The sequence below is a fragment of the Wyeomyia smithii genome, chromosome 3, assembly GCF_029784165.1.
Source record: "Wyeomyia smithii strain HCP4-BCI-WySm-NY-G18 chromosome 3, ASM2978416v1, whole genome shotgun sequence".
Classification (NCBI taxonomy): domain Eukaryota; kingdom Metazoa; phylum Arthropoda; class Insecta; order Diptera; family Culicidae; genus Wyeomyia; species Wyeomyia smithii.
The window spans coordinates 85,017,948-85,044,162 of record NC_073696.1 but is presented as its reverse complement, the minus strand read 5'-3'; the positions used below and the strand labels follow the sequence as shown (position 1 = coordinate 85,044,162).

The 26,215-nt window shown below is 40.5% G+C and overlaps 1 protein-coding gene across 14 annotated transcripts in view; it reads left to right on the top strand.

Annotated features, from left to right (window-relative positions):
- The window catches only part of LOC129733255 (kinesin-like protein KIF21A), an 88,789-nt gene extending 64,231 nt beyond the window's left edge, over positions 1–24,558 (top strand). For 7 of the 14 annotated variants that reach the window (XM_055694963.1, XM_055694962.1, XM_055694960.1 and 4 more), the window contains 13 exons: positions 8,502–8,640; positions 11,501–11,584; positions 11,712–11,948; positions 12,012–12,477; positions 12,577–12,779; positions 13,020–14,947; positions 16,949–17,305; positions 18,873–19,010; positions 19,722–19,866; positions 19,932–20,037; positions 20,115–20,298; positions 20,369–21,010; positions 22,408–23,322. In XM_055694963.1, coding sequence (XP_055550938.1) covers positions 8,502–8,640; positions 11,501–11,584; positions 11,712–11,948; positions 12,012–12,477; positions 12,577–12,779; positions 13,020–14,947; positions 16,949–17,305; positions 18,873–19,010; positions 19,722–19,866; positions 19,932–20,037; positions 20,115–20,298; positions 20,369–21,010; positions 22,408–22,549 — 4,771 coding nt within the window. In that variant the 3' untranslated portion in view covers positions 22,550–23,322. Of the gene's footprint in view, positions 1–8,501; positions 8,641–11,500; positions 11,585–11,711; positions 11,949–12,011; positions 12,478–12,576; positions 12,780–13,019; positions 14,948–16,948; positions 17,306–18,872; positions 19,011–19,721; positions 19,867–19,931; positions 20,038–20,114; positions 20,299–20,368; positions 21,011–21,229 lie in introns of all 14 variants that reach the window. The other 7 variants (XM_055694969.1, XM_055694967.1, XM_055694959.1 and 4 more) reach the window with 7 other exon arrangements.
- Positions 24,559–26,215: the final 1,657 nt, after the last annotated feature.

The window sequence follows — 26,215 nt, the reverse complement described above, 5'->3', positions numbered from 1 at the left end:
AGATTCTTGCAGTGTTAACGCTGAAAAGTGTATTCACTGCGGAGAAAATCTGCATGAGCTCTCGACATGTGCGGTGTACATGCAGCGCAGGGATAAAATAAAACGGTCTCTCAAAGAGCGTTCAAAGCGTTCCTACGCTGACATGCTGAAGAAGACCGTTACCACTTCTCCCGTTACTTCGAACCCCTTCGATCTGTTGCCCTCTGAGGAAACCGATTCTGACGATTCACCAGCGGGAGCATCTTACGCCAATCCTGGGGAGTCTAGAAAGAGGAAAAGTGTTTCCTCTCCTAAACTTCCCAGAAAAGGTCCTAAGATTTCTCAAAGTGAAATGAAGGTTACAAACAAACCAAACAGTGCTGCGGAAAAACCGAAGCAAACTCCTCCTGGGCTGGCAAATTTAAAGTCCCAGAAGGAGTTCCCAGCACTGCCAGGAACATCTAAAACCCCAGTTGCTCCTTTTACACTCCCAGTTGATGAAACAAACTCTGGATTAGTGAAATTTTCTGACATTGTGGACTGGATTTTTGAAACTTTCAATGTACCCGATCCAATTAAAATTTTTCTTACAGCATTCCTCCCAACAGTTAGATCATTTTTGAAGCAGTTGACTGCCCAATGGCCTCTCCTTGCAGCGATTGTATCCTTCGATGCCTAATTCAACTGCGTATATGAAGGATTCTATCTCTGTCTTACAGTGGAATTGTAGAAGTATTTTACCAAAAATTGATTCGTTTAAAGTTTTGATAAATAAAAACAAATGCGATGCATTTTCCCTTTGTGAAACTTGGCTTACTTCAAATATTGATCTCAACTTCCATGATTTTAATATTATTCGCCTTGATCGAGACACCCCATATGGAGGAGTACTTTTAGGGATTAAAAAGTGCTATTCTTTCTATCGTATTAACCTCCCCTCGATTCCAGGCATCGAAGTTGTCGCATGTCAAATGACAATACAAGGTAAAGAGCTTTGTATTGCCTCAATATATATTCCCCCCAGAGCACAGGTTGGGCAACGGCTGCTCTTTGATTTAATAGAACTTCTTCCCTCGCCACGTTTGATTTTGGGAGACTTCAACTCTCATGGCGTGGCTTGGGGTTCCCCATACAATGATAACCGCTCCTCTTTAATCTATAACCTTTGCGATGACTTCGACATGACTATTTTAAACAACGGTGAAATGACACGTATCCCGAAACCTCCAGCGCGCCCAAGCGCTTTGGATCTATCCTTATGTTCGACGTCGCTACGGTTGGATTGCACATGGAAGGTAATCCTCGATCCTCACGGTAGCGACCATCTGCCTATTCTTATTTCAATTACTAACGGGTCAACTCGCATGCGACCAATTGACATTCCGTATGACCTCACACGAAATGTCGATTGGAAGTTATACGAGGAAATGATTTCAAAAGCGGTCGAGTCGATTCAACATCATTCACCACTTGAAGAATACAACCTCCTCGCGGGCTTGATTCTCGACGCCGCGTTGCAAGCCCAAACGAAGAAATATCCCGGCGTAACGATCAAAGAACGGCCTCCCACTCCGTGGTGGGACCAAGAGTGCTCCGATGTCTACACGCAAAGATCCGACGCGTTTAAGGCCTACCAGACGGGAGGTATACCTGGCGACTATTTACGGTATTCGGAGCTTGATACCAAGCTTAAAAGCTTGGCTAAAGCAAAGAAACGTGGATATTGGCGTCGGTTCGTGAACGAGACGTCGAGGGAGACATCGATGAGCACTCTTTGGAACACAGCCCGAAGAATGCGGAATCGCGTAACGGTCAACGAAAGCGAGGAGTCTTCAAGTAGGTGGATATTTGATTTTGCCAGGAAAGTATGTCCGGACTCTGTTCCTGAGCAAAATATTGTTCGCGATGCGTCTCCGGGCCACGACGCGATAGAATCACCTTTTACGATGGCAGAACTTTCAGTTGCCCTCCTGTCCTGTAACAATAACGCGCCTGGATTAGATAGAATCAAATTCAACTTGTTGAAAAATCTACCCGGCAATGCCAAGAGGCGCTTGTTGAACTTGTTCAATAAGTTCCTGGAGCAAAACATTGTACCGCAGGATTGGAGGCAAGTGAAGGTGATCGCCATCCAAAAACCAGGGAAACCAGCTTCTAATCACAACTCTTATAGGCCGATTGCAATGCTATCCTGTATCCGGAAATTGATGGAAAAAATGATACTCCGTCGTTTAGACCACTGGGTCGAATCAAATGGTCTACTATCAGAAACTCAATTTGGCTTCCGCCGTGCCAAAGGGACGAATGATTGTCTTGCGTTGCTTTCAACAGATATTCAGCTGGCGTATGCTCGTAAAGAACAAATGGCGTCTGCGTTCTTGGACATTAAGGGGGCTTTTGATTCCGTTTCTATTGACATTCTTTCGGGTAAACTTCACCGACAAGGATTTTCTCCAATTTTGAGCAATTTTTTGCACAACTTGTTGTCCGAAAAGCACATGCATTTTACGCATGGCGATTTGGCAACTTTTCGCATTAGCTACATGGGTCTTCCCCAGGGCTCATGTTTAAGCCCCCTTCTTTACAACTTTTATGTAAATGACATCGACGAATGTCTGGCAAATTCATGCACGATAAGACAACTTGCAGACGACAGTGTAATCTCTGTTACAGGAGCCAAAGCTGCCGATTTGCAAGGACCATTGCAAGATACCTTGGACAATTTGTCTGCTTGGGCTTTACAGCTAGGTATCGAATTCTCTCCGGAGAAGACTGAGATAGTAGTTTTTTCTAGGAAGCATGAACCTGCTCAGCTTCAAACACAATTAATGGGTAAAACGATTTCTCAGGTTTTGGTACACAAATATCTTGGTGTCTGGTTCGACTCTAAAGGCACCTGGGGTTGTCACGTGAGGTATCTGATGAAAAAATGTCAACAAAGAGTGAATTTTCTTCGTACAATAACCGGACAATGGTGTTATTGAATACGGGTGTTTCTGCTTCCGCTCCGCAGCAAACACACATTTGATCAAACTGGAGCGAATACAATATCGTTGTTTGCGTATCGCCTTAGGTTGCATGCAGTCGACCCATACGATGAGTTTGGAGGTTTTAGCTGGAGTACTACCATTGAAAAACCGCTTCTGGAGCCTGTCTTCTCGTATTCTAATCAAATGTGAGGTCTTGAACCGTCCCGTGATTGAAAATTTTGAAAGGTTAATCGAACTTAATTCTCAAACCCGTTTTATGACATTGTATTTCAATCACATGTCCCAAAATATTAACCCTTCTTCGAATATTCCAAATCGTGTCGACTTATCAAATACTTCTGATTCTACTGTGTTTTTCGATACATCCATGATAGAAGAAACTCGTGGAATCCCGGATCATTTACGCGTGCAGCAGATCCCTAAAATTTTTTCCAATAAATATCGAAACATCAACTGCGACAATATGTACTACACTGACGGATCACTTCTTGATGGGTCCACTGGCTTCGGTATCTTCAATAACAATTTAACCGTCTCCCATAAGCTCGATAATCCTGCTTCTGTTTACGTCGCAGAATTAGCTGCAATTCAGTACACCCTAGGGATTATCGAAAAAATGCCCACGGACCATTATTTCATCTTTACGGACAGTCTCAGTTCCATTGAGGCTCTCCGATCGATGAAAGATGTTAAGCACTCTCCGTATTTCCTGGGGAAAATACGGGAACATCTGAGTGCTTTATCCGAAAAATCTACTCAGATTACCTTAGCGTGGGTCCCTTCTCACTGCTCGATACCGGGTAATGAGAAAGCGGACTCTTTGGCTAAGGTGGGCGCAACAAACGGTGATATTTATGAAAGACCAATTGCCTTTAATGAATTTTTCGCACTTGTACGTCAGAATACGATCATCAGTTGGCAAAATGCTTGGACCAGAGGGGAATTGGGAAGGTGGTTACATTCCATAATCCCCAAAGTATCGACGAACCCGTGGTTCAAGGGGTTGGATGTAGGTCGGGATTTCATTTGCGTGATGTCCCGGCTTATGTCCAATCACTATAGATTTGACGCGCTCCTCCGTCGTGTTGGGCTCGGGGAAAGTGGTATCTGTGCCTGTGGTGAAGGTTATCACGACATAGAGCATGTGGTTTGGTCATGCCCTGTACACCGTGACGCCAGGTCTAAATTAATAGCTTCCCTGCAGGCCGAGGGTAGACAGCCGGCTGTTCCTGTTCGTGATGTCTTGGCGAGCCGTGACCTATCCTACATGTCCCTTATATACGTTTTCCTGAAATCCATCCACGCCCCAGTCTAGTCCCGTTCCCCTCCGTCTACACCCAACAAAACGACAAGAACACGTTTGAACCTTAAGCACAAAACCAGCAACCAGACCCCGCACAACAGAACCAGGACCCAAGGACTACGAGCCTCTGTCCCAACTCACGACATCGTGGCTCAGCAGAACGAATCCATACATGCCATTCGACGATTATCAGACGACCATTGAACAACAAAACACTGATTGGAAATCCCATGCTAGTTTTAAGTTAGACTTAATTTCAGCTCGTAGTCGGCAGCGAGGATAAAAAATTTGCTTTAGTTTTTAAGTCATCAGATATAATTGGCGCCGTTAAACATTAAATTGTATTTGTGCCGTGTCAAATAAATGTTATGTGAAGAAAAAAAAAAAAAAAATAAGTGCATACCTTCGACAAGCTATTTGGATTATTGAAATTTGCTCATGGAAACGTTTCTCGGAATCTAGCGAGACAATTAGTTACCAACTTAAACATATTTGTTCGCGACTCGAATCTGTTAATATAAAAAGTTTGCTCAGGCAACATCAAGACACATGGCAGATACTCGGCTTTGAAGGTCTTTTTTTTCTCTTCCAGGGGACACAATACGAGTAATATGATATTATTGCTGTCGCCGGTTTACCAACTGTTTGCGTAGATGCGCAACTGGGTTGTTATATTCGAAGGTTTTATGTATATTTTTTTTATATAGAATAACTACTATAAAACAAATTGTGTGTACTCTTATAGAGTGATTAGGTTTCCGCTGATTTTCTCAATTCAGTACGATGGTACAATTATAATTTTCAGGTATCGTGTTGTTTGTTATATATGAATTGAAAGTTCAAATAGCTACTTTATTAACTTTTAACAATGTGTATGCTTCGTTAAAAATATGACTATCTTGTGAGAGTATTTTTTGGAATGTCAGAAACCATATTAAAGTGCCATTTGCTAACAATGCATTACCAATTTCATAAATGTCGCAATCAGTTTCGATGTTTCTTTTTTTCACAAAAATAGATTTAATGTAGTTCGATTGTTATGTCCTTGGGTACGGAAGTGACCTCGTTGGCTTCGTACTACTCCAGGACATAATTTGAATAGTGACACGACGCTAGCTCCGGCCAGAAAATCGTTGGTCCTTCGTGTTGTTTCAACAGAGAAAGCAGACGCTTCTGTGGATACTCCTTGAGGTAGATCTCCCCGTTTACAGTACCGGTGGCGCACTACTTTTGCCACGTGAGCAGATCGCTTACCAACACAGGTATTTCCGGGCAAACTTTGAAAGTTTCTGCTTCCTTTCATTATTTGCTCTGAAACATCAAACTTGTGCTAGGCAGTGAAGAGTAACGTTTGCATTAAAAAATGGACTTTTTTCGGATGGTGATAAAAAAACTGAGACAGATAATGGAATACCAAATATTGAAGATAATAGAGTTCGATAAAAGTTTCCATAGAAAGTAATTAGATTAGCTTACTTGCAAAAAAAATCTACGACCTTGTGAGCGGCCTTCCGGCAGAGAACCGGAAAATTCGCCATAGCGGACAAAAACATGCGTGTAGGCATGTTTTAAGTTTTTTCTTCGTTCTTGGGGAACTTGGTGCGTGAAATGAACTTCACCTCGGAGCTCACTCCCTAAAACAAAAGTAAAATACGAAGTGCCCTGCCAGCCGTTGTCACCCAGGGTTAGATAGGCCTCGTCGTCCATCACCACCACCACGTCGCGATTGGCCGGTGAAATCGACTTGACAATCTTGTTCAGCCGCTCAGTGGACGAGACGGCCGCTTTTTGATATGTATGTCCATGATCGCCAGGTACTTTTTCACTGTCGGCTGCACCGACCTGATGTGACCACTTTTCCCTCGGTCTTCCTCTTAAAGCATCCTCTGGAGATTCTTGTCGCTCAGGGTCGTCGGCCGTCCGGAACTAGGCTTTCTTTTGATGCTCTGATTGTTGTCGAATAATGCCAAGATGTTGGAACTGCCGGAAAGGGCATAACCAGCGCTCAGTGCCGTAAAATGTCCGTTTTCGTCGCGGCGGGGTATGGGGCCATCCACATACCACGTGGACAGATTTTAAACGATTGTGACCCTTCCCCCCTCCCGTGGACAACTGCTCATATAAATTCTAAAAAAATTGTATGGACCGTGGACATTACACTTTCCTCCCCCCCAAAGCTGTCCACGTGGTATGTGGATGGCCCCTATCGTATTTTGAACGCACACACTTCTGAACGGAGTAGCTTCATTGTTTCCACCAGTTCTACTGATAGATGTTAATTTTTTTTTTGATGACTCGGGTTACTATGATGGGTAGTTTCTTCAGTGCGTGTGAAGCTAAACCCATGAAAAATCGGCAATTTTTGTCCATTTTTTTAATGCAAACGTTAGTAGCCCCGGAAGCTGCCGGAAGTCCGCCTTGAAGTAATCCATGATAAGACAATGAGGCTTCGTCATCATCTGGGTGCACAGTTTCCGGTCCCGTTATTACTTTTCCATCGATATTTGCTAATTGTCATGATTTGGAGCTTTCTGCACTCTGTACGTATGCAGTCCCTCCCGGTTTTTGGCTCCCTGAACTAAAGACTTGGGAAGATTCAACTTTTTGACCACATACCTGACCGACGCATTTTGATTCCGCTTAAACGCTTCCACGGCACGCTTGTGAACCTAATAGAACATCCATTCTGACAGCAAAACGACTCACCGTGATTCCGAGTTGTTTTCCGATGTCCCGATGAGAGGGTTGAGGATTCTTGAGGTGCTTGCGCAAATCTATTCGCGACGTTGCTTGTCTGGTGACGCCATTTTTCCAAGTTTCAAAAAACTGACAGCGATAAAAATAGATCATTGCACACAAAAAATAACCTTACTTTTTTGACTGTTAAAGGAGGTTTGTTAACAAGGTGTTAGAATTTTTTTTCGACTCATCGTTTCTTGAGTTTGCGTTGTTGGAACTGAAAGCTAATTATGATATGCAAAATGAAATGAAATGAAAAATTATGAATATGAAGCAATTCCTTATCAACGGACAGTAATATAACAGATCCGAAGCTTCCTGAATTGTCAAATCTCTTTTTTTCTTTTTTTCTGCATGACGTCGCAGAGAAATGATCTATACAGTATACTATACAGTGTAGAAAATATACACTAATTTTCAAGAATAAATTCCCAATGGGTTAAATTCTGCAGCATTTTTTTGCTGTGATACAATTTGATGTGGGACGTACACTGTACAGAAAGAACAGATTCATTCACAATGGACGGCACAAAAAGGATAGTGAAAAGAAAAAAATCTTGCGTGTAGTGACAGTTAAAAAAAAAACCTTCATGTCCTTGGCGATGCAATTAAAATATTATCACTAAAACAGTATGCCTCCTTAAAATTTTTATTCTGTTTTTATTAAATTATCAAAAGAATTCAATGCTGAATATTTTCTGATTTTTTTTTATTCCTAAACCACCATAAATTAACAAAGTACATCTTTAATAATAACTGTAAGGTGATTAATTTCTTTATTGTTCGTTGAGGTAGAAACGCAACTGACATCAAAATTCAAGTGCCTATTTCAACGCTGAACTCATTTCAACGCCATTCTCGATGGTGGTGCGCCGAAATGGCGTCATCCTCTGTGACCGAGCCACCCTCCGTTATCATCAAATTAGACATAGTGCGTGTGTGCCGAGTTGAATCGATTTACTGCCAAATGTGATGATGGATTGAAAAAAGCGCTGAGCATAGCAATTTGAAGCGTAAACTAACGCCGCTCGGCAATGGCTAGCTTGTACATACTGCTTTAAAGTACATTGTGCCATTAGTTAAACGTTGGTTGTTGAGGCTCTCATAGATAATGTCAATTGGTAGGTACTCGGAATAAAACATTTCGGCTAGCTGTTTTTGCTGTGTCAAAGCCTCAAAAAGCTATGCTTTATACGACAAAGCTACATGTATGATATTTTGATTGAAATCGCTTTATCGAAGAGATCATAAATTTTATTATCAAGTTTCATCCTCAATAAACAAGTGATTATAAAATTTACTTTTTAAACAACCTTCTTCGATTTTCAATTATACATACAAGTACATATCAGTGGATCAGAAATCTTTTTGAATGGTTGAAACTAAACTCTAAAAACCTGAGCAACTATTTTGAAAAAAAAAAAAAAAATAAAATAAAATAAAAAAACAGATCAGATAACGTTTTTATTTCTTTTTTTCTCTCTTTCCAGAATCCGTCCTCAAATACCGCGTGAGCTGATAGATATGTGCCGGGTGTGCACTCAGGTTACACCCGGTGAACCCCAGGTATACCTTGGTTCGGATAAGGCATTTACCTTCGACTATGTCTTTGATACGTCTGCGACACAGGTATGTACTCAATTGTCTTCATATATTATTTAAACCATTATTTAATGATAGAAAAACGCATTGATTGGTATTTTTACAACAATACGCTATATTCAGTTCTTTACTGTATCTACGGTGCTGGCTTCGGCCACTTCAGCCGTATGCGTAGACCCACCAGATTGGCTCTTTTCGCCTCCACTTGTACCACTGGTTTTACTGTCACGTTTCTCTTCCTCCAAGATCCTATCCTGAGCGGATGGTACAAACGCACTTACTCTGGGATTATCTTTTTCATGCTGGAACGCTAGCAGATAATCTTCGCCAACAATTTTGGAAATTGGCATGTTCGTATCAATTTGGCCATCATGCTCTTGGTTCATCAAATACTGAATGAAGGGACATCGACTGTCCTCTGTTCCGATAAAATATTCTTTTCCTTCTGTTAGTGTGTAACGATGAGCCATTTTTTGTTCTAGTTTGAGATTGCTGATTTTGGCTTTAATCTCTCTTAGCGCTTGTTTCACCGGTTGCAGCCGATCTTGATGGAGCATCAACGCCCTAGCCACCGGATCTTTTGGGTACAGATCTGATAGTGGTATCTGATTAAACACGGGCTGATCCTCAGTTTGGGTTTCAATTGCGTTCTGCAGTGCTTTCGGAGCTTTCTTGTAGCGCAAGGTCGTTTTCACCATCTTTCGCTCGTTTCCAACGTTGATTGGAATATTAAAAGTAGAAACCATCGTTTGAAGATTGGGATCTTCATAGCGGGACTGGTGACGCAGCTCATCCCGCGGGTGCACCTTTGGTATTGTTGGTAAACTCATTTGTGCTGCCTGTGGTGCAGGTAGTATTGAGGACGATACAGCCTGTGGCGAAGCCGGTACAGTCTTGCGTAATTTAACGAGCGCTTGCAGTGGAATTTTGATTTCGTTGACATCTCGATCGATTTCGAATACGGACCGTTTGAGATCTACCTGGCAGTTGCGATCCGTGCCGATAATTTTGGCAAAAGCTTTCAGTTGAATTTCGATTGTAGCCATAGTTTCTGTCGAATCAAAAGGTTCTTCTGGACGGCTGGTTATTTGGAAATATGTCACAATGCTGCACTCAAGGCTTACTGTTTATTTTTCAGTAAATTTTACTACGAAGTGATAAACGTTCGATTGGTTTCGAAAGGTTCATGTTGTTAATATTAGCAATATTTTATGGTGTTAATATTAACAATAATTTATGATGATGTCCTCTAGATTGCATCGCTCAAAACTGTGGTATACATGCTATTAGTCGTCCTATAGTCAACACTTAGCTACCCTTTAATTGAAAATATTTTACCAGTTGTTAAAAGAATTGTTACTCCACACATCTACTAGCAGTTTAAAAAAAATGTGATTCCGATTTTTACTTGCAAACTATTGTCACACATCAGTGACCTCCGCGAAAATGATTATTCGAAACCCTTTTAGTAAGATTCTACATTTTCTCACTTCTCACTTCCGGTGTACATTATTACAATAAGTGTTTTATGCAGCATTTCTGCAACACTACATGTAGAGCATCGACCTGGCGGGTGTTTTTGTTCTTGCTTACAATCATGCTCCAGTTTCAAGTTGCAGGTTGGCAGTCATAATAAATATTCAACCTGGTAAACATACATCACAGTCACCTTATCGTTTTCGCAAAGGGTTTTGTCGAATGAATCACAGTACAAGGTACATATGTTAAATCAGCAACGCGATTGCAATCGGCTTCCGTACTTTTCTTGGTGTGATTATTTCGATAAAGATATGACATGATGGTTGTTTGTGTGTATACATCCTTCGTTTAAGTCATAGGTGCTAATCCCAGTCACGTTTCTCGTGTTATCACTTTTTGTTTGTGGCTGGATAATATAGGCTGGCTCAGCTCTTTGATGCCATTGCCAGTGGTTTCGTTGTTCTGCAAAATTTCCATATTGTTTTGTTTAGAATATATACGTGATTAAATCAATAAGTTCCAAGTCGTAAATAATTTTTGAGTTTAATGTTAGCATGCATAGTGTGATTTGAAAAAATAAAAAAAAAAAATCAAAAAGTGCAAATCTACTTTTGAAACTGTTTTTTTTTTTCGTTAGGTTTATTGGTTTCGTGTAACTACCTCATACTTTTCAATGTTCCAAGTTGCGTACCTTTTTCCACGTTCCAAGTTGCGTGTAGTGTTAGTAGTAATATAATGGATATTTCAAAATAATCATTCATTCATGTATGCTTATCGATACCGATGCATATCGATAAAAGGTGAAATCGTTCGATTACGATATCATCAACACAGCGAAGACGATCACCCGAATCTGATATCAGTTGATACCAGTCACATAGTTTGACAATTTTGTAGCCGTTTAAGCTAGCAAAAAATGTATGCAAATTTTCAATCATTTTAACTATTCAGCAACTAAATAGTAATGCTAACTAACACTTTTTCAAACTACTGCGCATCATTTTATTTAACTAACGCAGTGATTCCCATTAAATAAACAAAGAATACTAGCAGATGTTTTCTGCATGGCAATATGATATTTATATTGAAAATGTTCACAATTTCTTTAAGCAATAGCTGTATCTGAACAAGCGCCCGCGAATAAAGGAAATTAACTACAATAATTTCGCTAGTACGAAGAATTTTCGTTAAATGTGCAGATATGCGGAGTAAAAACAACTTGGTTTCTATTGAAAACCGCCAACCAAATATTTAAATATCAGTATCTTCGGTTTATATTTCAAGACTTCCCGAACGCCTAAACAAAGTTTTCGCTTCCCGTTAAAGCAGGAGCTGTAGGTTGATTAGCATATCGGATTAATTTGTGTTTTTTTTTTCTCGCTTGTTTTTCTGCCTTTTTGTCACTCAGGTTTCCGTGTACGCCAGTTGTGTCGATAAGCTGGTTGAAGGAGCATTAAAAGGTTACAATGCAACGGTGCTAGCATACGGCCAGGTACGTAGAATGTACATTCCAAGTAGTACGAAATAATTAATTTCCTTTCCATTTAACGTGGTCCATCCCACACGCTATGCGAAATTGGAGCTTCTTATGAAACGTGTCTCATTTTTATGTCATTTAGACTGGCTCGGGTAAAACCTATACTATGGGAACTGGCTTCGAACGAGACATTCCGGAGTTTCAGGAAGGGATAATAACTCGTGCTGTACGGCATCTTTTCGAGGGTATCACTCAGTTGCAGGCGACTCCCTATGACGAGGATGGAGTATATCTCGGTTCACTGCAGTTTAGTGTGGCGGCACAATTCATGGAGCTGTACAACGAGGAAATTATTGATCTGCTTGACCCCTACAGTAAAGTACGAAAAAAATAGCAAAGCATGCAACCGTGAAATATCTAACACTAGTAATTACGTCAACAGGGTCGATTATTTAAAATTCACGAGGATGCCAGTGGAGGTATCAGTGTTGCTGGCGCCACCATCAAACCTCTCAGTGGGCCTCAAGATGCGCTGCGCTGTTTGATGCAAGGCGCCCTGGCACGCACAACAGCCTCCACTCAGATGAACGAACAATCATCCCGGAGTCACGCTCTCTTCACGATTCTGATTAGGCGCCAGCGGGTGATGAGTGCCGAGGAATGCGGCAATTCGGAGGGGGATTTGGAAACACTGACATCGAAATTTCACTTTGTCGATTTGGCCGGTTCAGAACGGCTCAAGCGAACCGGTGCGACGGGTGAACGAGCGCGGGAGGGAATCTCAATCAACTGTGGTCTGCTGGCTCTGGGTAATGTAATTTCAGCACTCGGCGATAAGACAAAGAAAGTTTCACATGTGCCCTATCGTGACTCGAAACTAACCCGACTACTGCAGGATTCTCTCGGTGGTACGTATTCATTTGTATCTTTCCTAACAACCTCGTATTTATTGTGTCTAACATCTTTTAATAAACTCATCGATGGCACGTTTTTCCTCCCTCCTGTAGGAAATAGTCAAACCATCATGATCGCTTGTGTGTCGCCGAGTGATCGTGACTTCATGGAAACGCTGAACACGTTGAAGTACGCCAACCGAGCGCGCAACATCAAAAACAAAGTACAAATCAATCAAGACCAGAGCTCGCGAACGATCTCACAGCTGAGGCGTGAAATTGCCGCCCTACAGCTGGAACTACTCGAATACAAACAGGTTGGTGTTTTTTTTATCGTATTGGTGTACGCTTAAATGGTTTTGCGGTTTTTCTTTGGTTTTGGTGTTTTGTTTTGCGATACTAGGAAATGTGGTGTATCTGTTTGACATCGAACCGGCTAATTGTGGTTAAGGCAATAATTGTGCAATAAATAAGGGGAAACATTTTATACAATGTTTCACGATATTATTGACTCCAATGTTCACCGTGAGAAACTCATTGGTTTTTTATGTTTGCAGGGCAAACGGAATGTCGACTCGGAAGGTAACGCAGCTATTTCGGATACGTTTTTGGAGAATGCCATGCTGTTACAAGACAACAAGCGCTTGCAGCAGCGGTTGAAGGCGATGCAGGAAACTATCAATGCTCTTACAGATAAGAACGCGACTCTGCAAGCGCAGCAAGCTCTTTTCGGGTGGTCATCGGGCAGCACTGGTGGCAGTGGCGAGCAGGACGGGAACGTGGGCAGTGACTCCGCAATGCAACAACTAGTTGCTGGATATATCAGCGAGATCGAGAAGCTAAAGGCAAAACTAATCGAATCGGAACAGATGTTCCAACAGTTGAAGAAAGCGAATGTCAGCCCATCCAAGCTTGGATTAAAAAGCAATTATTCGTTTATTGAAGATTCGACGGAAACAGTTATTAACTTGGCGAAACGGGAGCTAGAGAAAGAACGAGAGCTTTTGATGTCGCGATCCCTACCTGGCCTGGAAAATGACAGTAGTAATCAGAGCTTGGTAGATGGCTCGGATAGCGATTCTGATACAGAATCGGATGACAAGACTGGTGAATTGCAAGCTGAGATGAATGACATCAACTCGGATATTGAGATTAAATCTAAGCTGATTGAACAGTTAGAATTGTCTCGACAACGAATGCAGGTTATGCGGCAACAATACGAGGAAAAGCTCAATGTACTAAATGCAAAGATTATCAACACCCAAAAGGAGCGCGATCAGGTGTTGGCTAATATGAGTGGAACCAGTACAAGCGGAGGTACTGTACAAACCGACCGGATTCGCAAGGTAAAGGAAGAGTATGAGCGAAAGTTGTCTGATATGCAGAAGGAACTGAAGAAACTTCAGATGGCTCAAAGAGAACATCTGAGGCAGCAGCGTGAGCTGCAAGCACAAGACACTCAGCTGAAAACACTTCGTGGAGAATTGGGTGAACTGAAGCAGATAAAAATTCGTCTGATGAAAAAAATCCAAGAGGAGAACAACAAACACAAAGAAATGGAAAGTAGGAAGACTCGAGAAATTGCCCAGCTCAGGAAGGAAAGTAGGAAGCAAGTGAATATGATCAAATCTCTGCAGGCTCAGGGAGTCGCTAAAGATCAAGTTTTAAAGCGCAAAACGGAAGAAGTTTCAAATCTTCGAAAAACACAACGTGGCATGTTAAGCATGAAAGCCGCTGGCAGGTGTCCACCGAAGAAATCAGTCCTAGCTCAAAACACCAAGAATTTAAAAACTAAGTGGGACTCATTACAACGTACTATTACGCGTGCAGCGAGAAGCAGACAAGCAGTATTGGAACTAGAAAGAGAACTAGAACGTTTACTGCAAGAGCGGGATGGATTAAGCCGTGATTTGGCGAATGTGCGTTCCCGGCAAGGGTTGGGCGATGTTGCCGAACTTATATCCGAGGAAGACACCATCATGGCTAACATGAATTACATTCAGGAAAATATTACCCAGATTCAACATTCCATCATGGAATTAGAAGAGGGCAAAGAATCTGCAACAGAGCAAATACAACTTCAGAACATTCTGGAAAACATTCGCTCCGTTGAAGAGGCCAAATTTATTCTAGAAAAACTTTGTGGTGCTACTATTGCCCAGGTGTGTGAATCTGCTCTTACACAGACTAGACTGAAGGAGCGTGAAGCATTGTTGAACGAGGTCCAGCAAGATAGCAGCATACAACAACAACTACTGCAACACATTCTGGAAAGAACACCAGCCGCGACGTTTTCTGATACGAGTTTCAGCTCGGGCCAGTCGAATCATTCTAATGCTGTAATGAATTCAATGTTGCAAGCAGTCGCACTGTCCAACGGTTTATCGCAGCCTTATGAGAATCGAGCGGAAATGACGACAGAGAGTAATACATATGTAATCAATTCCGCCACCAGAAGCCCATCCCCCAGCAGCAGTACAGAACTGTGAGTAGTAAAAAATGTTTTTGAGTGATTTGTTTGTTGACATTTAATCCTCTATGTACAAGCAGTTTTTCGCCACAAAGATTCTGATTTTCAGATAACAACATTTGTTGTTACCTGGGTGTGAGAGACCCAGATACCGAAAAACTTGGCATCCGTTTGTTCTAACAGTTTTCTTTTCGAGATCAAGTGCATTTTTAAGTACCTTATATTGGTAGTATTGGGCTAACAGTATTTAATTGAATTTTTAATGAGAAGTTTACTCACTAAGCCATTTATTCAAGTTATATATTTTGGTATCTGGGGCTACCATTTGTCGTGAGTAATAGTGGTGTAAATCCACTGTTTTCAAAATCAATATTTCGTGTTTTGTCTCATACATTATGGTGTTTCGTCCAAGTTTACACGTCAGGCACTGCACAGCTGAAATTTAACAAATTGACACTAATTGTGCAATTTTAGTCGAGTTCGTATAATAATTCGAGCTACTCTCATTCCTCGTGTAAGAGCACAAATACCGTGATGCGCTTCTGTGCGGCTCTTAATTCTGCGCACTTAGTATCAAAATGTTGATGCTGTTTAGTAAAAAAGGAAACATAAGCAGAAAGTTAACAGTTAATACATAAAAAATCACTTCCAAACATCATTTTTGAAAATCTGCACAACACAACACAATTTTTAACAATTTAATATGAATAAAGAACCGCGCAGAAATAGGGCGCTTTACGGTATTAATTATTGCGTATTATCTATAGAGTGGTTAAGTTAGATTCTCACCTGCAATTTATTTGTTTTACGTAGGCCTGTACAGTTTTGCTCTGCTTTTGCCAGGATAGATAATCATCCCGTCAATGCTGAAACTAGATAACTCGAAAACTGACGTTTCGAGCTAAACGAGTTTGAAAATTTGATCTATTTTGGTAATGACGACTCAAATGCTATTTTTAATGGCTCAGATCTCATGAAACGCATTCGTATCATTCCAGGTCTGTTAAAGCAACGAAATAATCAACAAAGAGCCGAGTTATTCAGTTTTAGCGCAAAACACACTTGTTTTACGCTCGACAAATTTCGAGTTATCTAGTTCTAGCATTGAGGGTACGATTTGCACCGTAATGTGTATCTCGTACCTTAGTCACGAATTTACAAACTAGTCAAATGTCAGAACAAATTGATTGGATTTTCTTATTTCAAAATATGTTCACGAGACATAAACTTGGGTGTAAACTATTTTTAAAAGTTTCTTGCATACCCTGCATTTTTGGAATTTTGAAGTAAACGGTTCAGAACTGCTTTAATTTCTTGTTGAAGCCATATCGGTTTGGTCATTTTCTCTTAGTTATGGGCTTGTTGCTAGAAGTTGAACTTATATTTTAATAATTCTGCTGAAAGCGCTTTTATTTTCAAGTCTGTGTTTTACAGTCTCTCGAATTGTTTGTCTCATTCGTCATAACAGTTATACTGCGAATCAGGGCTGGAAAAGTTCTTTAAGTTTAAAAATAGAGTGTAAATTGTCATAGTATTTTATAATGTGGAGTTACACTACTACTGCTTGCGATGGTCAAGTAACTAAGTCGCTATCTGTTTCGATAAATATTTCATTATTCTCTGAAATAAAACTAATACTTTCATAATATCTGTCCAGAAATTTATCTAATAAAGTTTCATTTTCAACCTTTAGCCGAAGTAATAGACTCCAAGTCAGTAAAAGAATCCGCAAGAAGAATTACCTGTACGAAGCCATCATTTCTACTAATGATTAAATATTACTCATTTTATCAAATTGTGTCCATTTACCAAATTATGTGTTTAATTTAAAATTAATCTTTTTTAAGTAACTGGTTTTGTTAATTATTTAATTTAGTATTTTTTTCTTCTTTTTTTCCCTGCTCCAAAATTTTCCAATCCATTTTCGTTCCGTTCTTATTTTCCTTTGGTTCGCACAATTTACTCTGCGACAATCTCCATTTGCCCCCTACTATAACCTCCCGAACCAATTTACAGCGATAACGATAACATTGTCACCTACAGAAACTCCTTCAAGCTAAGACGAAGGCCCACCGCCGGTCAAGAGCCGCTACCGTACGGGGACGAATCCGGTTCTCCGTCCGCTGGCAGTAAGCTTGAAAGGGTGGGTATTTGTATTTATCTTGAGGATTCGGCAGATGACGATGACACGATAAAACGCTCTCCGCAGGACGAGCATGGCAGTAGTATGACTCGTTCGTACACGACCGCTGGCGAAGGATCACATATTCCGGTGGCCGTGAACAACAACAATACTGCTGGTACTGGGACAAGCGTTGCCGGGCGAAGTTTCATTCCGCTCTCGCGTGTTCCTAGTGCCCCCGGGTCGTTGAAGTAAGTATCTACCGTTCACGACCTGAATTGCTGCTTACATTAATGTGTTGAAAGTGTGTTCATAAATAATCTACATTCTATTATTTTGCTGTCGTTGATAATTTTTCGAAACAGGACTGTTGTCGAAACGCATAACACTGCATGGGAAGCTTTCAGCCAGTCACTTGGTTGCTCACAAAAATTTGTGCTCCGAAGTGGTGCGCTGTTGAAAGACCCCTAAATCAAACTTGCCCCTATCTTCTATTAAATCCTTGTCGCCTGTTTACACGTGCAGAAAAATACTGCTCCTTCTGGTGGATATGGTTGACCAGTTTTACCGTTTGCTGCCGATTCAGCCTTTCCTCGAGATTAAAAATATAATGGAATCCGCATTGGCCACCATCTTGGAACAACTGATAACACCCACGTTGCCGATCGTCGATGAGGATAGGCTGCTTCGCTAAGTAATTTCTGTTGGTTTGTTTTCGCTGGTTTTTGCCGGTGCTTTCATTTGCCATGTGTTCGAAAAAGTGCTACTAATCGCTTGTCTGGTGAACTAGAATAGATTGTTTTGAATGGGTAGAAAAACTATCAGTCAGACATGCTGTGTAAATTTAGGTGTCTCTTGATTCTGGCATATCCAGCAATGAAGTGCCTGCTTATATAAGATACAACCAATCAATTATTTTCCAACATCAAACCCTGAATAGTCAATGATAACTTTATACATTTTGCATTCCAGATGGAGATTGAAATTATTTCAATGATTCAAAAGTTAAAATAGATTATACTTAGCCTAAGTGTTGTGTTTTTTTTACTTAACAATTATGCTACTCAAAGTGAATGAATATGTGCATGTGCATGTGTGTATATGAGTGCATGAACATGTGATATAGCATTCATATTAGAAAAGGTTATTTTTCAATTATGATATTGGTTATTCTTTATATTTGGTCACCAAACGAAGTATACATTTTTTCAAATAATCAAATAATAACTGTTATCTTTTGCAACCAGAAAATGGTTTTGTTTTGAATATACCGGTGTGGCTATGCGTAGGGTTTGCAATAGAGAATTGTAGTAAGAGTAGAATAAATGTATTCAGAATAAATTTGAATCACAATTTGAATTTATAACTGCCACTGCTATTTGATTTATTTATTAATTTTTGAAGGGCTTTTTTTCATTGTTATCCATTTATTGGCGCTGTAAAAAATGCAAAGCATTATGTTTTTTATAGCTAGCATGTTTATCTTTTACACAAATCACTTCAAAATGTATGCTTGATATTCAACCTTTAAATTCAATGTTTCCTTACTCTTATATTTTCCAGAAAACTTTCCGTGCGAATGAATTCAACTGCATTTCTTTAGTTTTTAATATTGTCTTTTAATGTTTGAAAGTCTGTTGTTTGTTTTAGTATATAGAACAATCTTAGAAATCTGAAAAACTTCAAAATATACAATTATTTATGAACACATTCAACCAATATTTTCATGCTAAAACGTACTCACTCTTATTAATCCCTCCACATTTGGACATAAAAGCACACATAATATCGTACATTTCAATCATACTCCTTACACAGAGGGCTTCAACCGGTTCCAAGCATATCTCGTCAGAACAGCACCGCGTCTCCCCTGCTGGCACGGAAATCATTCGATCCCACTCCATCGTCACCTCGAATCTCCAGGCGGACATTCCCGAACAAAGCTTCGCCTGGAATGTGAGTATAAATATCTGGTTTGATTATTTTGCTAGCTTTGAAAACATTCGGATGAACACGTTTAATTTAGACCCGATTTTTTGTACGAAATTATTACACGTTTTATCGACAAATTGCGAACAATGTTGGATAAACATTTGCTGGTAATTCTGCCTGTACATATTTACAGCGGAGTGATAAGCGAGCATCAATTCAAAAGCTCAGCAGTATTCCTGGGACGCCGATATCCGTAGTCAATGATCATCTGTGATTTTTAGGATGATGAATTAAACAGCTCTAAAGTTTAATCAATAATGTTTTTAGTAAACTTTATAAATGTTTGTCTAACCACAGTAATAGTTGATACAGTTAAAATATAATGTTTTTGTACGTTGCGTTCATCATTCGCTTTAATCTCTGATTACGGTTTTATTACTGTTACGTATGAACTAATAGATTATAACGACCGTGTTACCGTTATGCAAGCAATTACATGTTTCACCAGTTGTTTTTCATGCGAGTTTGAATTAATGTGTCTACTATTTTCCATTCTATTAATTTCGATACTGATGCACCATAATTGTTGATTGCTGCAATTAACACCACAAACCATCATTTGCTGCACATCTTGCCATTTACCAACAATTACACAAATGCTGAATCGCTTGCTTGATCAATGGCTAACATGCAAAACTACTTGTGTGATTTTTAACACACGATGTGCAATATCAGCGAGGATACCAACGACATACCAACCTCACCTCCGGTATACCGTCGGGGAACGTCCCGTGAAGACACCGGTGATGTATTTTCACGCCTTGGAGCCGGAATACAGGACCCCTCTCCTGGTGGCAACATCAAAGAGTACAATGGAAAGGTGACAGAAATTTTTTTACTGTTGTAACCCTAAGAGTATTAATTTAAGTTTTTGTTTTTCAATAGCTGAAGGCTGGAGCTCCGCTTCTATGCACTCACGTTGTAGATGGCCACAGTAATTCAGTATTGTCCATTAAAGTGTCTAATCAGACACTGTATACGGCTGCAGCAGGTTCGTTCTTATTTATTCGAAATTACTTATTCATTTTCGCGAACCAAACCGATATTTACTGCAAATATTTCATTTAGACCGAACCGTCAAAGTTTGGGATTTACGGAGCGGCTCAACACCAACATGTTTGACGGGTCATCTTGGGCCTGTCGCATCTGTCGAATGTGATCGAACCAACAGTCTGCTTTTCTCCGCCTCGGGAGCCTTTGTCAAAGTATGGGATCTTAGGCATAGCAACATCAAACCAATCGTGACGTTATGGTACGTTTCAATTTTCTATTATCAGTGAGATTTTACTATCGGTAACACACGTGTTCTCGTTTCGTAACAGTTCCTCGGGATCCATCCTTCCCGCAAATGCCTCGCTGTCCGATCTGATTCCAGGGGAAAGTTCGATCACCGCTCTCAAATTGGGTGCCTCAGGTAAACTATACACAGCTGCTTCGGATAAAGTTCGTATGTGGGACTTGCGGACGTTTTCCTGCCTCGGTCGACTGTCCGGCGGTCATCAGGCGGCCGTTATGTGTCTCACCGCCTGGGAAGGTCCTAATAACACTGATTTGGTGGCAACCGGTTCCAAGGACCATTACGTCAAAGTTTTCGAAGTCAATTCTACCGGCGGAAATGTTCCGCCATTACTTAATCTGGAACCACCGCACTACGATGGGGTGCAAGCACTTGCAGTTGCAAAGGACGCGACCGGTGTCGACGCCGAGTTGTTTTCCGGGAGCCGAGATTCCGGCATTAAAAGGTGGGATTTGCGCAACGGAGAACTCAAGCAATCGCTCAACAACGCTCACAAAGGGTGGGTCTCAGGAATGGCCATCTACGGTGATATTTTGCTGTCTAGTTGCCGTGGTGGCGTTATTCGTCTATGGAATGTTAAAAATTGTGATAGTCTAGCCGAGATGAAGACGGATCAATCAATTAACGATATTGTCACCAGCGACAATCGAGTGTTCACAGCATCCAAGTAAGTAAAATGTTTTGTGCGACTTATGTATGATTTTTACAGTTTTCCAACCTAGTTTTAACCAAAACGATTAGAAAAAATTATTCACGATTCTTCAAACTTATCATTCAATTTTTATTGTTCAACTCATTCATGTGGCCGGTCACCATATAGCACACTTTGTGTTCAATTGTTCGTTTCTTTTTCTTCTACTTCCATTTTCATCTGTTTTCTCTGTAGTACCGGAGAAGTACGGATTTGGCGACTAGCGGGCTCCGGTTTGGAATTATTAGGTGCTGGTTCAAGCGGTAGTTTCACGGGTGGCGGCCTCAGGCAGAAATGATGATACTAACCACTAGCCAAAAGAGCGCTAACCACTAACTAAGCAACATCGTGTAACTTTTGAGAAAATGTCAACACGTTTGTGCCGCTTTAATTACTAACAACGTTAAAAGTAGCTCGTGTCGACTCTTTGCACCTAACAACACTACGCGCTTGTTGGATACTTATTAAACATGATCCTGTAACGCTAATAATTAAATTATACAGCTCCATTTTATGTTGATACTTTTTCATTACATTGACTTACATTTTTTAAGGTATATTATTTCATAATAATAATACTATCGGTGTGGTTTAGTGGATATTGGAGAGCTAAGTTCCCAAAAAAAACAGAAAAGGTTTATTATTGATGGCTGATAGGATAGATTACTGGAAGTTTAGAAGTGAACTGAAAAAGTTTTCGTTATACTGCCCTAAGTAAGTTGCTTTTTTAAAGATCAAGTTAGAATATTTCTGAGAAATAGTGTTGCTATAAATTTTTGTATTATGCTATAAATTTTCATATGCGCAACCAATTCCTCGGCAGTGTTTTACAGAATATTTTTCCTGAAGACACGTTCGAAATATGTACTACATTTATTGGTAATGCAATTGTTAACGAAATTTTCATTATTCTTTGCTAATCATACCGACGACGTTCAGACAGTCTAAACTCTTTCTACAAAAATAATCCAGTAATCTATTCTGTCACTTACCCTAGCTAAGCCAGAACAGAGAGCAATGACTGGTACCGAACAGCTAAGATTAGAGGTGGCCGACGAACAGGGTTTGAACTAAACAGGGAGCTTTTGCAATTATACTTGTCCAATGAATGTTACGGAACTATACAGGGTAAAGAATAATAATAACAAGAGCGATTGATGCTTGGTGAACAGCAGAACAGGTTGTTTAGTAGGAGAATTCGCACTGGACGAAAAGAGCTGAAATTTCTGAAGACAAGTTTAAGTTAGTTAGTGATTGGCAGTAGCGTGCTTTACTTTTTACTTTATCATGTATTTTATACTTGATCTGCTAAGTACTTACGTTATATGTTATTTTATTTCCTTTTTCCCTTTTTTCTTTAACTCTCCAACAAGGTTATGGGCAAAATTAACGATATGGATAATGTTTTTGGTTTGGGTACTAGAGTTGACAGTATTCTTTTTCTGTCCGCTTAACCACGCTACCGTTCGGGGTCCTTGTGTACCTAATTACTGTTGGAATACGCAATGTACTTAGAGGAGGGTTTCGTAAGTTAAATCGCTGTTTTGGATCGCTATTTGTTTTCAAATATCTGCTCGCTGTTAAATTCATAATCTTTACATGAAACTCACAGACTTTTTTTCTTAAAATCTTCTTTGTGTTGTAAGCTTCGTATGTCATACTGTCTCAATCTTGTTTACTGATGACCATTTTTCTATTTTATTCTCATGTAAACAGCTGTTCTTAACAGTTTTATCGCTATTTATAATTAGTTTTTATCAGGTACATGAACATATTCATTCTAAACTAAACTATTCGAGTTGTCTTCTATAAACAGACTGGCATAACGAACATTCGACTAAAATCGACTGCTATGAATCAACATAAAAATTCTGCTCTAAACCTTTAATAAGTCAACTCATCCTATGCCAAATTGCCGATGCATACATTTTCATTTCTTTAGCTAATTTGTTTTAATAAAAAAAATTCTCTCTATAACTTTGTCATACTGCAACCATTTTAATGTGGCGCTTGTTTCTTTTTTCTTTAATTGCATTGTTCCAACCCTCTGTGCACCGATTTTTAATTTGTTTGGCGGCAAACACACAAAAATAAATCACGCACTATCTTCCTCGAATAATACGTGGTCAATGACACAAATCGCAGTGACGGTAAGGTTCGGCTATGGCGTGTTTCTTCCGCAATCCGGCGGTTCAGTGCTGAGAACAGATGACGCCAGAGTACGGAGGCGATGCTGGATCGAATGTACTATAACTACAGTAGCAGTATGCGGAACATTCATTCAATGTCGTCTTCCGTCGGGCCGGGTCCTGCTCCTGGATACTTAACAGCCGAACAACCTCCTGCAGAAAGCAGTAGACGGTCATTAACTACCACATCAGCTACGACAGCGGCCGGGAATCTGTCGTCCCAATCTTTTACCTCACCGTCGCCGTCAACCGCCGCATCGATACGTAACAGTAGACTGTACCGGAGCCTAAATCATAATTATCTTGGTGTACTGAGTAGGGTAAACAGCAGGAGGTAGTAAAAAGCGCAAAATATCTCATCTGGTAATGCCCTTTGTATGCACAAGTAAGATTCGAGTTCTCTACAATTGCGCGCCAATTAGATAGACTTATTAGCTACTAGAATTTTGTTTATTAGTGTACAGGGTTTCACACGACTTCTAACAACAGTCATACAATAATAGCTTTAATCTTCTTGATTGTCTCCCAGTTACGGGCTAACATAAACCAGGTTCTTACACCATCCAATTGGAAGACAAATCTTGCCTTGAACCTGACAGTAATTTAATACTTAGCGATGTAATGTTCGCACATGACGTGGTGTTTCCGTTAGGATTAGCAACATAGAAACCAATTCAAATCGTGGAATTCTATCGATTCCACATTGTAACGATGAAAGACAATTTTTCCAGTATTTTGTTTGTCCTGCAACTTATAAATGCATCTCTTTTTATTCTGCATACATTCAGTCTTCGAAATCGAACACCAGTGAAGGCACTAGTTAGAACAGGCCCAAATTCGGTTGGTTGTGATGTAGTTTGTAAGAATGATATAGATATATGTTCTTTTTTAATTAATGTGAAGTTATCATTTCGATTAGTTTATCATGTTTTGTTTCGTTCTAACGTTTTTGAGTTTAGCTGCTGCCCTCAGATTTACCCTTATTTTTATGATCATATAGACACTTCTCACAAGTATTCCACTGCAGCTTTATATATTAGGTTGAAACGAATAACGATTACTAGTTTTTTTTATACTGAACTTCTAACTTATTGGTATATCTTGATTGAAATATAGTTCAACCTGCAATCTACACTAGGTTTAAACATATTAGAAACTGTAACAATTTACTAAAACTGGTTTTATTGAGCGTAAATAATTACCATTGTGAAGAATAATATATTTATCTGCCAGCAGTGGTATCAATTACTAAACATGTGACGGTAGAAACCAATAAACTGTTTATTGTCCAGCGTATATTGAGCACATACGATATTTCGATCAATCAATCTAAAAGTTGTGTATATTCCTGCTAATCCGAAAGTTCTCATCTTTTTAATTACTCAAATGTAGAACCTACATTGGGTATTGAGGATTTGTGTAGTGTTTTTTGGCCTAAGCAATCTTCGGATTTATTTTGCATTCACTGCAACAGATTTTACTTGGTCTTTACTGCCTGAACCTTACCAGCCAACTCCAGGCCGTCTCTAGTTATTTCGGTCCATGGCTGATCTAGCCACTTCGCTCGTTGCGCGCCTCGTTGCCTTGTTCCAGTCGGATCGTTATCGAGAACCATTTTCACAAAGCTGCCGTCCAACATCCTATCAATATGCTCAAATCACCGTAGCCTCCCGATTTCCGCCATTTGGACGATGAGTGGTTCTCCCTGCAGCTGATGCAACTCGTGGTTCATCCGCTTTCGCCACGGTCTATCTTCCAGCTGCACTTTACTGCAGATGGTACCCAGCACCTTCCGTTTTCCACGAGCATGGTCCAAGTTTCATGGTCGTAGAAGACTACCGAGCTGATCAGTATTTTCTAGATGGTCAGCTTAGTGCGGCGGTGAACTTTATTCGATCGGAGCGTTCTCTAGAGTCCAAAGTCTACGATTTCTTGCCATAAAGTGCCTGCGAATTCCTCTGCTGGTGTTTTTGTCATCTGTCACAAGTGAGCTCAGGTACACGAACTCGTCTACCACCTCGTTTTCATGAGTTCGTGGTGGGAGGTTGACCTTGTCTTCTCTGGGACCTCTTTCCCTCACGTGCTAAGTCTTCAACGCGATTTCAGCCAGTCCTATCCACCCGACTTCAGCCTTCACTCTGATATACGTGTCTGTCATCAACTCAAGGGTTCGTGCTACAATGTCAATGTCAATGAAGCCAGTGAAGTGAACAGACCATCTGAATATTGTGCCATTCGTGTCGATATCAGCCCTACGTATCACACCTTCCACAGTGATGTTGAATAACAAGCACGATAGCCCATTACTTTACCGTAACTTACTTCGAGATTCAAAGGGGCTCGGAAATTTCCCCGAAATTCGATCAACGCAAATCACCCGGTCCATCGTCAACTTGGACCAACTGCATGTGCCATAGCTAATTTCGATCGATTGTGTCATATGCCGATTTAAAGTCGACGAACAGATGGTATGTGAGTACATTGTATTCACGGCAATAATGCAGGATCCGTGGTCCGTGCTGGCGCGGGCACCCATTAATTCCGTCTGGTATTGCATCACGAGCTCATTGGTAAATGGTGATGGTCGACGTCATAGAATCTGGGAGAGTACCTTGTAGGCGGCGTTCAGCAGCGTGATTGTACGGTATTGTAGCAATCCAGCCTCCCTGTTTTTTGTAAATGGGGCACACAGCACCCTTCGTTTACTCCTCCTCCCAAATATTGGCGATAGCCCAGCAGCCTAGTACTCTAGCCAATGTTCTTCGCCACCGTTTTCCAATAGCTCGCTGGGGAGCTGATCAGCTCCAGCTGCTTCGTTGTTTGTCAGCCGACTGATCTCCTCTTTTATCTACTGGAGGGAAGGGGCTGGAATTCTGTTGTCATCCGCGCGTATTCTAAGTTTGACTGTCGCTTCGTCGTCGACATGGGCTAAATAGTCGTAAAGGTGAAAGCTGCCATCCAGGTTCCTGCACATGTCAGTTTGTGGCTACGT